Source organism: Phoenix dactylifera, chromosome 3 (assembly GCF_051530095.1).
Source record: "Phoenix dactylifera cultivar Ajwa chromosome 3, Ajwa_hap1_PhDact_Kaust_v1.1, whole genome shotgun sequence".
Taxonomy (NCBI): Eukaryota; Viridiplantae; Streptophyta; class Magnoliopsida; order Arecales; family Arecaceae; genus Phoenix; species Phoenix dactylifera.
Genome location: NC_143192.1, coordinates 9,886,642 through 9,899,459, shown reverse-complemented (window position 1 = coordinate 9,899,459; position 12,818 = coordinate 9,886,642). Strand labels below are relative to the sequence as shown.

Below are 12,818 nucleotides of genomic sequence, written 5' to 3'. Positions count from 1 at the left end.
CAAATGGTAAGTTTGAAAATAAATGATATTTTCTTCTAGGATTATAACACATTCTTCACCAAGCCAGTAGCATGAGTTACAATGAAAATGATGATCACCAGTTAATAATGTATCTAGTACTAGACCAAGATCATTATCATAGTAGTTTAGAAGGTGCATGTAAGACAACAGAGATAAATAGAAAGATGACTCAAGTATCCATATGCATATTAGAGTTAAAATGAAGACAGCACACTAGAGGATGACAGATTAACATAGAAATTCAAACTGAAGTTAATTTAAAAAATGGAGACAAATTACAATATGTAAGACAATCTTACAGCATGTAGAAGTCATATGGTTCAGCAAGCCACAAGGCTCCCCATCAGGCGTGTGAACAGGGCAAAGGAAGCCCCAAGACCTGTTAAGCAGCTGTCTAGACATCACAAATCATACAGAATGAACAAAAATTATATAAATAAGATATGCAAGACAACATACTCGGGCAGCAATTTTCGAACGCTTGTTATGCGCATTTTTGCAAAAGAAGCACCTCTATGAACAGAACGAAAATGTGAGAGGAAACGGTAAAAGTTAAGCCTCTCAGCCTGAATAGTCATCCCTTCTCTCTATTAAAATAATGAAAAAAATCGTTAATAATGTCAACATATTAAAATTCTACTAGAATAAAATTAAATAAGCATCCTCAAGGTTAAATATAATTCATTGCATAATCAAAAATATATTTAAAAAATTGTAATTATCATTCTCTACATATGCTTGCTATAATTTTTTTCATATAATTGCAAACATAATATTTGTTGTACCAGAAAAAAGATAAAATAAGAAAATAAAAAGTATCTTCAAAACAACTTAGCAAGTCTAAAGGCTTTGGTGGATATTAGTAGACATATGTCATGGCTTCATCCCTATTTGACAGCTAGTTTTTTGAATTGAAAATATAATTCATTCATCTAATAAACATTCAGTACAGAAATAAAAATATTGTTACTATGCATATTTACGTACAATTGATATTCAACAAATAGGTCAGACAAACTACCTTTTATTGGCAAGATTAAGTTCGATGATTATGAAATGAACAATGAGAAATGCTAGAAATAATAAGTGGAAAAAGATTAAAGGAAAATCTGGAAAGGATCGTTGACAAAATATTTTACCCATCAGTGACTTCTTCTTATCTAAAGGAGGGCATTGACAACTCCTTTAGCAAGGTTGTCCAACAGCCTTGGTGCAAGACAGGGCATGACCAAACATGATACCCTCATACTGCAACGTAATATCCCTAATTTCACTAATTAAGAGAGACAGCATCCAAACTGCACTTCCTCTTAAATTCAACTGATGAATCGCATATGTAAGACCTACTAAGTTGTCCTAATTAGAGATTCCTAAGCTTCACTGACTGATTTGTATAAAATAATGGAAAAATAAAGAAAGTCACATAATTAGCATCTTCAGTCACAAACTTGAATTTGGTCACCTAAATACCCAAAAGTACAATATCCATCAAAAGCTTAAACAGATGCAAAAATGGTCTCCACAGATCACGGTCTCCATATACTTCCAACCCATCCATGTTTCCATTCCCCATCCCGCATGCCCTTAAGATACCGTTGCAATCATATATGTCAAAAGGCCTGTTTGGATGGCAGGCTTACTAAGATGGATTTATACATAACCTAAAATAAGTAAATTTTGTTAAAAATTGTTTGGTTACTTTTCATAATAAAAACTTGAAAATTGAGTTTGGTGAACAACAAATCTCCCCCCATTTTCATCAAACGTGTTTATGGTAAATAAGGTTTTGTGATCTTCTGTTTTAAGATTCCTCACAGACAAGAAAAGAGTCCCTAGAAGATGATAAATTCTGTTAAATTGTTTATGTGGAAATGATAAACAATAGATATGATCCCAAAAGGGGAAAACTGACACACACTACATGCATTGTCTCAAAAAAAGACTAAATTAAACATTAGTGGAATCCATTGACTACATTTTTAAATACATATGTGGACAACTTAAAATAACACTATTTATCATCTAATAAATGAAAAAGGAAAAAAAATCCAATGTCAGGTAAAATGGTGACAACAATTATATGGAAAAGCAACAGCATAAAATTCATTAGGGAGCAACAGATTTTGCTGATATCAACAGAATCTAGATTTCAATCAATATCATTCTTGTACAACACAGGCAATTAGACCACATGGACAGTAACTAGATTAACAGCTGGAGTGAAGTCCACTACACGAATGTCTTCAGCATAAGATAAAAACAGCATTAATGCATGTACAAGTTCACATTCTAAGAAGGGAAATTCTATAAAGGAATGCTTTAGGAACAAACCTGAGGCAAATCAAGACTTGATGACGTAGTCAATCTTCCAAGTTTTATCATACTTTCAACGGACCTTCCTACACTAGCAGCATTTCGATTCAAAAACTTTGCTACCTGGTGTACTGGATGCAATGCACATGAAGATATCAGTTTGATAAACAATGTTAGAATGTAAATATTGCATTACAAATTCAACCATTCATAAGCTATTACTACAGGAGAAATCATATGCCCAAGTGACCACAAGATAAGAAGTAAACATATCTTCCTACTGTTATAGATAATACATATAAATGATAAGTCAATTATGAGAAGAGTATGTAGTTTAAGCTACCTAACATTAATAGGTTAGGCTTTTAAGAAGATCGAATCAATGTTCAGTTCTGCAGTTTTAAACATAATGATTCATTTGGTCAGTATAACTACAATGCTCTATCTACACATTCAACAATTTGAAGTTGACAAACCATATTATATTTCACATTCAGGTTGGAATTCAAACTAGTTAAGATGACGACATGAAGAAACTAATGAGGGTGGGCAAATGACTACATAACAAAAGGACCTTGAAACAGAAGGCTTGATAACAAGTTCTAAGAAACATGACAGCAACCGCACTAGAAAAGCAACAGTGCACATCACGGTGAACAGGTTCATAAGCAGGAGGATGGAAGCAGTGCTCTAAAAATAAAATTACAAAAAAATCTGGTAAATAGGGCTTCCTAATAAGTCAATGTACTACAGGGATGATTGGTTGGATATGAGTTTTCCTAAAACAGATAATAATAAAGCATGATTCCCCAACAAGCCTTATGAAAAACCAGGAGAGATTTGTTTTTCGTGAAACTCATTTTTGAGATATTTTTGATTTGTCAGTTTCGGCAAAATATGTTTTATGGAAAGCAACCAAACTACTTTTGTAAAATTCCATTTTCAGTTTTCTGTAAGCCTGTATTCATAAAACTTGTCTCGAATAGCCATAGAAGTATCAAATTATGCAGAACGGATTTTTTTAATAAAAGATAGACTATAGATGTAATGGTCGAATAACAAGAAGCAAAAGATCTTCTACTCAAAAAGCCAAAAACCAAAAAGCAACACAATGTTTATTAAACTAACAAAAGCAATAAAGAATGTCCAATTGAGATAAGCGCACTGAAGCTAAGGAGGAAGAGAAATGAAGAAAAATTCAAGATAAGATGAAGCACTAAGAAAATTCTACCAGCTGAAATATTATATCAAGTTGCCATAATCTGCCAATGATCGGCAAGAACTAATAAGGTGCATAATAATGAATTGTATACCAGAATAATAATAAATACTACATTGACGGATTTACAATGTTTACTTTGTGGTTCATATACAGGTTACATAAATCTCCAAGAAAGCTTGCTAATAACTTACAAATGAAGGAAATATTAAACTCAGATGTTTAGAAGCTAGAATATATCGTGTCAATGAGCTGGGTTCGGGCCTTCATACCCATATTTATGAAAAGGCACAAAAATTTGACAAAGTTCGGGCAAGCCATAAGAGACATTTTGACATAACAATGACACTATCCACATATTCCAAAACATACACCATGAGGATTGTTACGAAATATGATTTGAAATAAATCAAAATTCTTAGTTTCATTGTTGTTTGCCATGTCAAAAACATTAGAAACAAACAACTTTTATTGACTTAATAAGCTGAAAATTTAAAATGAATGTTTGGACTTAAATCAATTTTCTTGGATGGCAACATTTAAAAGGAACAAGATTCCCAATAAGTTGCTAAACTTTAATCCCTCACTCCCTTCAGTGCTTCATTTGCACACACATGTAAACGACAGAGACAGCAGTGATGGACCTCACACTACTGTTAAATCTTTTGTTAGTCAAAACAGTGATAAAACATCCAAATTGAAGATCCACATTGATCATGATGTATGTAAAAAGCCTAGAAGCCCAAAATCATAAGTTTTGGAAGGCACTAAATATGCACCAAGTGGCTTCAGAAATAGATGACTTCAGTGCTATCATGAACGGTGTAGAATTTTAGTTCACATGCTACATTATAAATTTTATCACATACAGATAATTAGTAGTTTGGCGCCGTCCATTTTTGCACCATTTGAGGCTATAGGTAGGAGAACACCAAAACATATGATTTTTACTTTCTAGGCATTTTAAGCAGTACAAGCCACAATCAACAGTGTAGATCTCCAATAATAGTGACAACCGGTCAGTTGGGTTATGGATGGGACAAATGCCAATCGAATATAAAACTCTCAATTCATATTTAACCCATTTAGAATCGTATTGGAATGGATAACCTATCAATCCTTTTATTTTTTATAGACCTTTGCCTAACCCACCAATCTAATCAGTTTTTCACTTTTTATTCATGGACCCTAGAAAAAAGATAACAGAGTAGGGCAAAGAATAGAGAATCTAAGGTTAGGTGTCCAAATAAAGTGAGAAGAGTAAATCAAATTACAAAAAAAGCAATAAATCTTAAACACGCTCTCTTAGTCCATTTATCTTTCAGTTTTACTGTTCTTTCTCTTAACCAGGAACTGCATGACCATCCAAGTCACCGAAACCAAGACAGCATTTACTGTCTTTTATCTTAGCCATGAATTGCTTGATAGTCTGAATCACCCAAACCAAGACATGAATAACCTATGGCCCACCACACTACTGCCTGTTCCTAGGGGCCTAAGTCTGGGTTTTAACAAATTTTCCAACTCATCATGACCCATCTCGTGCAAGACCCAGGTCCAAACCTTCCAATTATAATCTTGTGATCTTGTGTTTCCCAAATTGATGCAGAATATAAAAATACCTTAACTAAATTATTTTATTTCAGGCGAGTTCAGCCAGTCCATAGAAAGAATTATCGCCCCAAATCTCTAATTTGGATGGCCTGCCATTTATAAGAATCATTCATGGTCCTATAAGAATCATTCACCAGAGATTTAGCATTTAATTCATGTTCCAACTCATATTTGTATGTGTATGCTTGTATTAATGTATAAATACATGCTTTAGAAAAGGTATTTGACATAAAACTTTTGCAAGACTTGATTTGCAAATCAAATCCAAGCTTTGTGCTGCCCATAGACAGTCGCGAGTTTAAGAAACTTGTAGTGCTAGTTGATGCATGCTGAATGTTAAATCCTTGTTAGTAAATTCATGAACTGATATGCATGTTATTTCCCTTTGGATTTACACAGGAGAGGGAAAGGGTAAAAAGCAGAAGTGGCTTTGATCATCACCCACATATCCCTGTTGCTACAGGTCATTCCACCATCATACTTGCAACCAAACCTCACTAAAAGAAGACACCTTATTGCAGAGGCCAGAAAGCATGCTAAAGCAAGAATAGTTGTTGAGCAAAAACCTGGTGATTCCAATGATTCCACCAATGGCACTTCAATCATCACGCACTCTTGCCTACTAGTCCGTTTATGCTTCATGTAGGGCTGCCAAACAAACTCCAAACAGCTCAAGCTCAGTTTAAGCTCAGCTCGAGCTTAGCTCAAGAAAAGCTCAAATCAAGCTTGATTTGATGCTCTAAGCAAATCAAGCCTGAACCAGCAAAACAAGATCGAAATAAATTTCAAGCCGAGCGAAAAATTGCCCCAGCTTGATCAAGCTCGACTATGTAAGGCTTGAATATAATTATATTGTATATTGTAATATTACATAAATAATGTATTGCTGGATTAGGGCGTGAATTATTGCATTCTATTTATTCATGGAATCAACTAAATGTTAACTCAAGCTTGAAGAAAGCTTGAAATCAAGCTTTCAACATTGAACCAGGCTTGGTTCAATCTAGAATTGATTTCAGCTCAATGTAAGATTATCAAGTTCATCAACTAGACTCATGTTCAGCATCATTCGAAACTAAGCTCAAGTTGAGCATAAAACAATGGTAACAAATCAAGCTTGATCTAATAGTTCAAGCTTGAAATTAATTTCAAACCGAGCTAGATCAGAACCAAGCTCCATCAAGTTCAGCTGTGTTACACCCGCAATTTCATGGACTGAAACAAGAAAACCTGATGAAACATCACCCATAGCCATCCATGAATTTATACAGTTCAAAAAGTTTATTGAACTATCATACCAAAACCAGACGGACTATACACCAACTGATATTCATATCCATCCACGATATGCTTCCAAAACTTGGTTTCAATTTCGGACCCCAAGTAGAGATTCAGTTCTGGATGTTTAAATTGTCTCAAAAATTTCAAAGTTTTGAACAGAAAAGTCAAAATAAAATATAAAAACAAAATTAGCAAAAATAAAATAAACAAGACAAGTTATTCAACATTGTAATACTGCATTCTAGGTTATCTAGGATTGTAATTTGTATAAATTGGGTAGTTTTAGACTAAAATCCAATTGTATAGATTCATTGAAGCTTAATGCATTAAGTAGATCAAAATAATGTACTAAGTAACTAGACTATCGAGTGTAAATATCAAACCCACTCAATTAATCACAAGGATAAGTACACAAGAGTATAGAATTATTACATGTACCTATTCAGTATCCAAAGAGTATAATATTAATCAGTGTTTTCAATGGCGGCTGCAGTGTGCAGGTGGTCGAGGGAATAGCACCTATGCAGTGTGCAGGTCGCATATGCAGGTGCTTTTGTAGTTACTATTTTTCAGCTATTCAACAATAAATATAATATGTTAACTACAATAAAAAAACAACAATAAGGAGGGTATTTTTTTATGGATGGATAATAGAAATATAATAGCAAAGACCTAACAATTAGTGTTTAGTACTTAATATCTAATACCCAATAGCAATAACTATAACATAACACTATTAATATCTGTTCGCGCCCACCAAAAAACATATCAAACCTAAATATCAACTTGAGCCTGCTTCACCTACCTACGTGGGCCCGCATAAGAGCAGGTTGTATACATAGCTCTAGAATGCTAAGCAGGCTTATGCACAGCCATATGATACTAAGCAGGCCACATGGGGCCACGCCATGCTAAATGGACTATATTTTGGTCCATATGTGGTATGACCGCATATAGTATTGCATAAAGGCAACACAGTGCAGTCAAGGGACCACATCCACATTTGCAGGCACATATGTGGAAGTATACACTGCATTTCAAAAAAAAATTGATAAATAACCCATCTAAGCAATAAGAAACTCATGCAAACATCTTTCTTTTGATTTCAATAAAATCATACTAGTAAATCAGCTAATCACATATCATTTTAATAACCAATCTAAAGCATATTCCACTCCATTACCTAAGCAGAATTTAAAAAAAACATAGTTCATTCTATTTCATTTTAATAACCCATCTAAGCAAGAAAAGACATCTAAATACGAAAATATTTCATTTCATCACTTCATTCAATATTTCATTTTCTGTATGAAAAAAGAGAAACATCTAAGGAAAAAGGAATGACCAACATGTGATGTCTTTTTAGTAAAGAAATTCAAACACAGGAGAAATTCAAAAATGATACACTGTTGAGCAACAAAAAGAAGTTTCTGTCATTTTTGACTGAAACTAGTTGAACCAGATGTAACTAACTCAAACTGGTTCAAACCGTCTAGAACCAACCAAAATAGGAGATTATGGCCAATTTCAAACCAATATTCAAATGGTTTGCCAATAAGAATTTTTATAAAAAACCAAAAACAGTTGGTGTGCAGCAATATAATTGTGTTGATCTCTAGGGTTCTCTTACTATTATTTTAAACCAGCAAAGTAACTAAACAACGATGTCATACAATTAATAGAACCTAGAATATCCTTTTAGTGCATGAAAACCAAAAGTCCCATGTTTAGAGATTTCCTTTTAATGCATTTGAATTAACAATTTAATAGTTTTAATCGCCATACATTATTTTGACTTGTCTATTGGTTATGTGCAAACCATGATTAACAATCTGGACTGTCAATCTGCAAGGCCTACAGCATACTTGAGCATACCGGCTCTATAATGTTGCACCTTTTCTATCCACTTGAGGCAAGATAGCCTGAAATCCTACCTTTTCCCATTTTAAGGTACTCTAATAGTTCAGAAACCAACCAGCGATGTACATCATGAATTACGAAGACTCATTATTGGGTTTGGACTAGTAAGATGGAGCACTGCAATTGTAAAGATTCATTATTAGCTTTGCACTGATAAAATTGAGGCTTAAACCCTTCGGCTTAGTTAATCAGGTGCTGATGCAGGAACACAAGTATGGGGAAGCAGGTCTTGTAAAACTAAAATTAACTACTAAAAATTGTTTAGGAAGTAGGTGCGGTTACAAGTTTCCAAGGAGATTGAAAAGCAGATATACTTCCTTAAGTGGGAGACTCCTGCAATTAAGCTGTACCAGCAGGCTCTAGTAATACATGTGTATCTGTGTTCGTGCGCATGTACATATCTGTATATGTATACCTATGTGCATATGTAAACATATGTACATATTCTTATATGTATCTATGTACATAAGTGCATGTGTGTGTGTATGCTGTGTATGCATATATACCTATATATGTGTGTGTGGGTGATTGTGTATGAAAGAGAGAGTAGAGTGAGTCCTACTAGGATGGGAGAGTCAATACTGCCAATGCAAAATTGATGATGAAACATCTTGATTGAAAATCCACAACAGTACATATGATCTACAACATCTAAAAGTTCTACAAATTAAATGACAAAAGTTACGTAATTTCCAATGCATCAAGTGGTCTGGGGCCAAAAAACAACTTTAATGGCAAGATACAATGCTATTATGAGATTTGTAGCTTAAAAGCATGCAAATAGGTTGAATTTTGGTTTACATGCTTAATACATCTAGATCAAGATCAATAATTTGAACTCTCATTTCATGTACCCAGTATCAATATTTTTTAGCATCCAAGCTCTATAGATAATGTTCATTTCTTTTCCCACAAATATTATGAATCATGACCATTGTTGTGAATCCTCACTTTGGATTACCAATCACAGAATCACGGATACTGTGTTGGCGTGATTTGCAACTAATCTTAACAATAGGACACCATTTCAAGTCTTGACTTTTCTATGATAAATAATAGGTTTACTACAACTCTCATTTTACACATTTGGTAATTGCAAGACCTGAAATGATTGTGGCACTAGATAAGATGGTATAGATTTTTAGTTTTCAATTAAGATAATACTAAATGACTAATCAATGAAAAATTCAAAGCATCTCTAAAGATACTTGTTAAAAGGCATGCCAAAGAATAAAAGCATAAGAAACACAAAAACGGTTTCTTCTTGCTCCATAAAATCAATTTCCATGTAAGCCAAGAGAAAAAATTATTTTAAGCCAAGACAAAAGCAAACTCGTATAGTTAACATACCCATACTGATTTGCAGATTTTTCTCTTTCTTTGCTAGCTCATCAAGAAGCTGACGTCTTGACTTGTTTAACCAATCTTGAACCTTCTCCTGCAAAGTTGACAAAGTATCCAAAATATCACAAAATATAAAATATGTCAGCTAAGAACATATCTTCCTAATTAACCAAATAACAAAAATCCAGTTAGGATATATAAAAACTAAAGTAAATAATAATAATTTACAGCCCTATAAGAAATGATATTAACAAGGAAATATTTTTGATCCATATATCTTAACCATCAGATCGACCTATAAACTGATTCATGAACATTCCATCTCTTCTGCTATGGAAGCGTTTTAATTAATCCTTCCTAGAAGTTTTACCATCAAAGGCAAACTCAACATGAAACTATTATATATCATCATCTACAATTTTCTTGTACGAGCTCCATTCAGTAGATGTTGAATTCAATTTCACTCCTAGTAGTAATATGACTAATCCTTTATGTTGGAAACCTTCATATAAAGTAAAGAAAACAAATGAACCATGAAACTGCACAACAGCAAAAAAGAAATGAATTTTCTTCTTCAGAACTTAGTTGATAAAAGAGAACAAAGGCCAGAAGGCCAAGAAATAGTTCTCTCTCAAAAAATGATTAACACCACTCATCAACAAAAGTAGTGGAGGTATTCAGATGACATATCCACCACCATAGAAAACTGATGTACAAAACCACAGAACTTTTGGTGCTATAGAATGAATCAATATTCTCCTCAAGATGCTAGCCATTGCTTGAATATGAGCTCTTTCAAACAATGAATGAGAACAAAAGATTCACTCGGCTAACCACTAAAAAATGCCAAGTGACTTCTGTATTAACAATTAATATACATGACTGGTATGAATCTATTACATTTAGTTCTTAGAAGTATAGAACAACTTGGTCAGATACTGTTAAATTAAGATTAAAAAAAAAGAAGCACGTGGCTTAGGCAAATAAGATTGAACAACCCAATGCAGAAGCCACCCAAATCAGAAAATTATATACATACAAAAATACATAAATACATATATACATATATATCTTTAGTAATCTGATCAAGGTCGGAGAAACCGGTACCGAGCATCGTACGTCCGTACCAGTTCTCCGGTGGCACGACTCGGTACGGACCATGTCGGGCCTATACCGATAGAGGGCACAGTACCATGAGAGAGAGAGGAAAAGAGAGAGCGAGAGAAGGGAGAGAGAGGGAGGAAGGCCGAGGAAGGGTGGTGGACGCTGGCGGAGGGCCGGCGGAGGCTGGTTGAGTCCGCGGGAAGCAAAGCCATGGCCGGTTTCCTTGTTTCGAGCGAAATAGGGGTCCGACCGCGGTCTTAAAAAATTTCACGATTTTTAAGTAAAGTCGGCAATCGCGCCCCCCGCGGCCTCCATCGGACTCCGCCGACCCTCCATCGGCATCCCGACCTCTCCCTCTCCCTCCCACCCCCGCTCGCTCTCTCTTTCCTTCTCCTTCTCCGGCTCTGACAACAGGTCTCGTTTCTGTTGCTGGAACCGTACCGATAAGCCACCTTGAATCTGATAAATGCAGGACTCTGCTCAAGATTGAAAGCCATTTTAGCTCAATAGAAGAGATACCTAGAAACTACGATAGAGAAAACAAGAAGCACTCCATAACCACAATCTGCCAAGAATTGGCTCCTGCTAATTGTAGAAGTTTTAGCTCCACAAGGTAGCTTACGAAGCCCAATCAAACTTACTTTTTGCTTGAACTCTCAAAATTATAACAAAAGTTCAATGAATTTACTTCGAGCTATAAACAGAATACCTTGACATAAATGGTAATCAAGTGTCCAGGCAGTAGAATCTCCTGATTTTGTAATGCATCAGAATTATCTGGTGCAACAGTTTGATCAACAAGTGCGTAAAGTTTCTGCAGCATAAAACTAAAGCAAGAGATGCTATTAATACCACAAGAATGGACTTCACTTTTATGAAAACCCAGCTATTTATATCTCCAATATCTGGTGCAAAGATGCCACAAGTTGAGAAAAAACCATTGAAACACTAAAGGATCGCAATATAGGAGAAAGGAAGAAGTAACTAACATCAGTAAATTGAACTTGTCATGGTTTCTAGTGAGATGCACAAAAACATAGTCTCTAAGAACAGCTTCTGCAACCTATACAGATAGTGTAACAAGAACATGCCAATCAGAAAACATTGGCACATTAAAGCAAATTAACATGAAGAACACCAATGACATTCCTGAGGCTAACTTACAGTTGTATGAAACTCATTTTCAAATCCATCCATGACAGGTCGGAAATACTCTCCTAAACAAAGACATCAGAAGATATATATATATATATATCATAGAAGCATAGAACGACCATATGACTAGTATAAACAGAACATGAGTACCAATATGCTTTAAGCACTGATAGCTTGTCAAGAGAGACAAATCCCTGACTTCTTCAAGAATTATTTGAGCCCTTTCACCAATTATTTGACTGCCAACTGCACCCCTCTGCTTTTGGTATCTATCATTATAACAGCATGTCAAGCTCACAAAGATTTCACGGTCACTGGTGTCAATAAGAGCCTGTTAACAACCAGCAAGCACTTCAGCAATCAAACCATCAATACAAGAAAAAGAGAATAGTGATGGAACATAGGAAGAAAAGCATAATTTAGAGGTACTCATAAGGTTTAAGACACAACATAAGACTGCAACCACAATGACCAAAGGATGAAGCACAAATAAAAAAGGATAAAATTAGAAATAGCCCACTGAACAATATATTCATGCATTAATTAAAACTATCATGATTTAATTGGCATCAATCTTCGTACAGGTTCTGTGTTCAAGAGAACTAATAAAAACATATGCTAGTCATAGATCATTGTGAAGTCTCCTGGATACTTGAGAACACCCAAGTCATTACAACCCAGATCATCAAAATTTTGCTTTCCTGTATTTCTATTTATGGTGCCAAAAATTTTTGAATATTCTTCATTCAATCATTTTGTGAATATTCTTCATTCAATGACCCAGGAGTTGACGGTCCCATTTGGCAGCCAAACAAGTGACTTGATGAATTTGTAATATTTACAGAAA

At 34.6% G+C, this 12,818-nt stretch overlaps 1 protein-coding gene across 2 annotated transcripts in view; it reads right to left on the bottom strand.

The window, feature by feature from the left end:
- The window catches only part of NRPA2 (nuclear RNA polymerase A2), a 52,006-nt gene that overhangs the window by 24,327 nt on the left and 14,861 nt on the right, over positions 1–12,818 (bottom strand). For both annotated transcript variants that reach the window (XM_008808427.6, XM_039116925.3), the window contains 8 exons: positions 12,122–12,302; positions 11,981–12,033; positions 11,806–11,879; positions 11,526–11,643; positions 9,719–9,806; positions 2,353–2,465; positions 481–608; positions 321–400 (listed from right to left, as the gene is read on the bottom strand). In XM_008808427.6, coding sequence (XP_008806649.2) covers positions 321–400; positions 481–608; positions 2,353–2,465; positions 9,719–9,806; positions 11,526–11,643; positions 11,806–11,879; positions 11,981–12,033; positions 12,122–12,302 — 835 coding nt within the window. The remainder of the gene's footprint in view (positions 1–320; positions 401–480; positions 609–2,352; positions 2,466–9,718; positions 9,807–11,525; positions 11,644–11,805; positions 11,880–11,980; positions 12,034–12,121; positions 12,303–12,818) is intronic.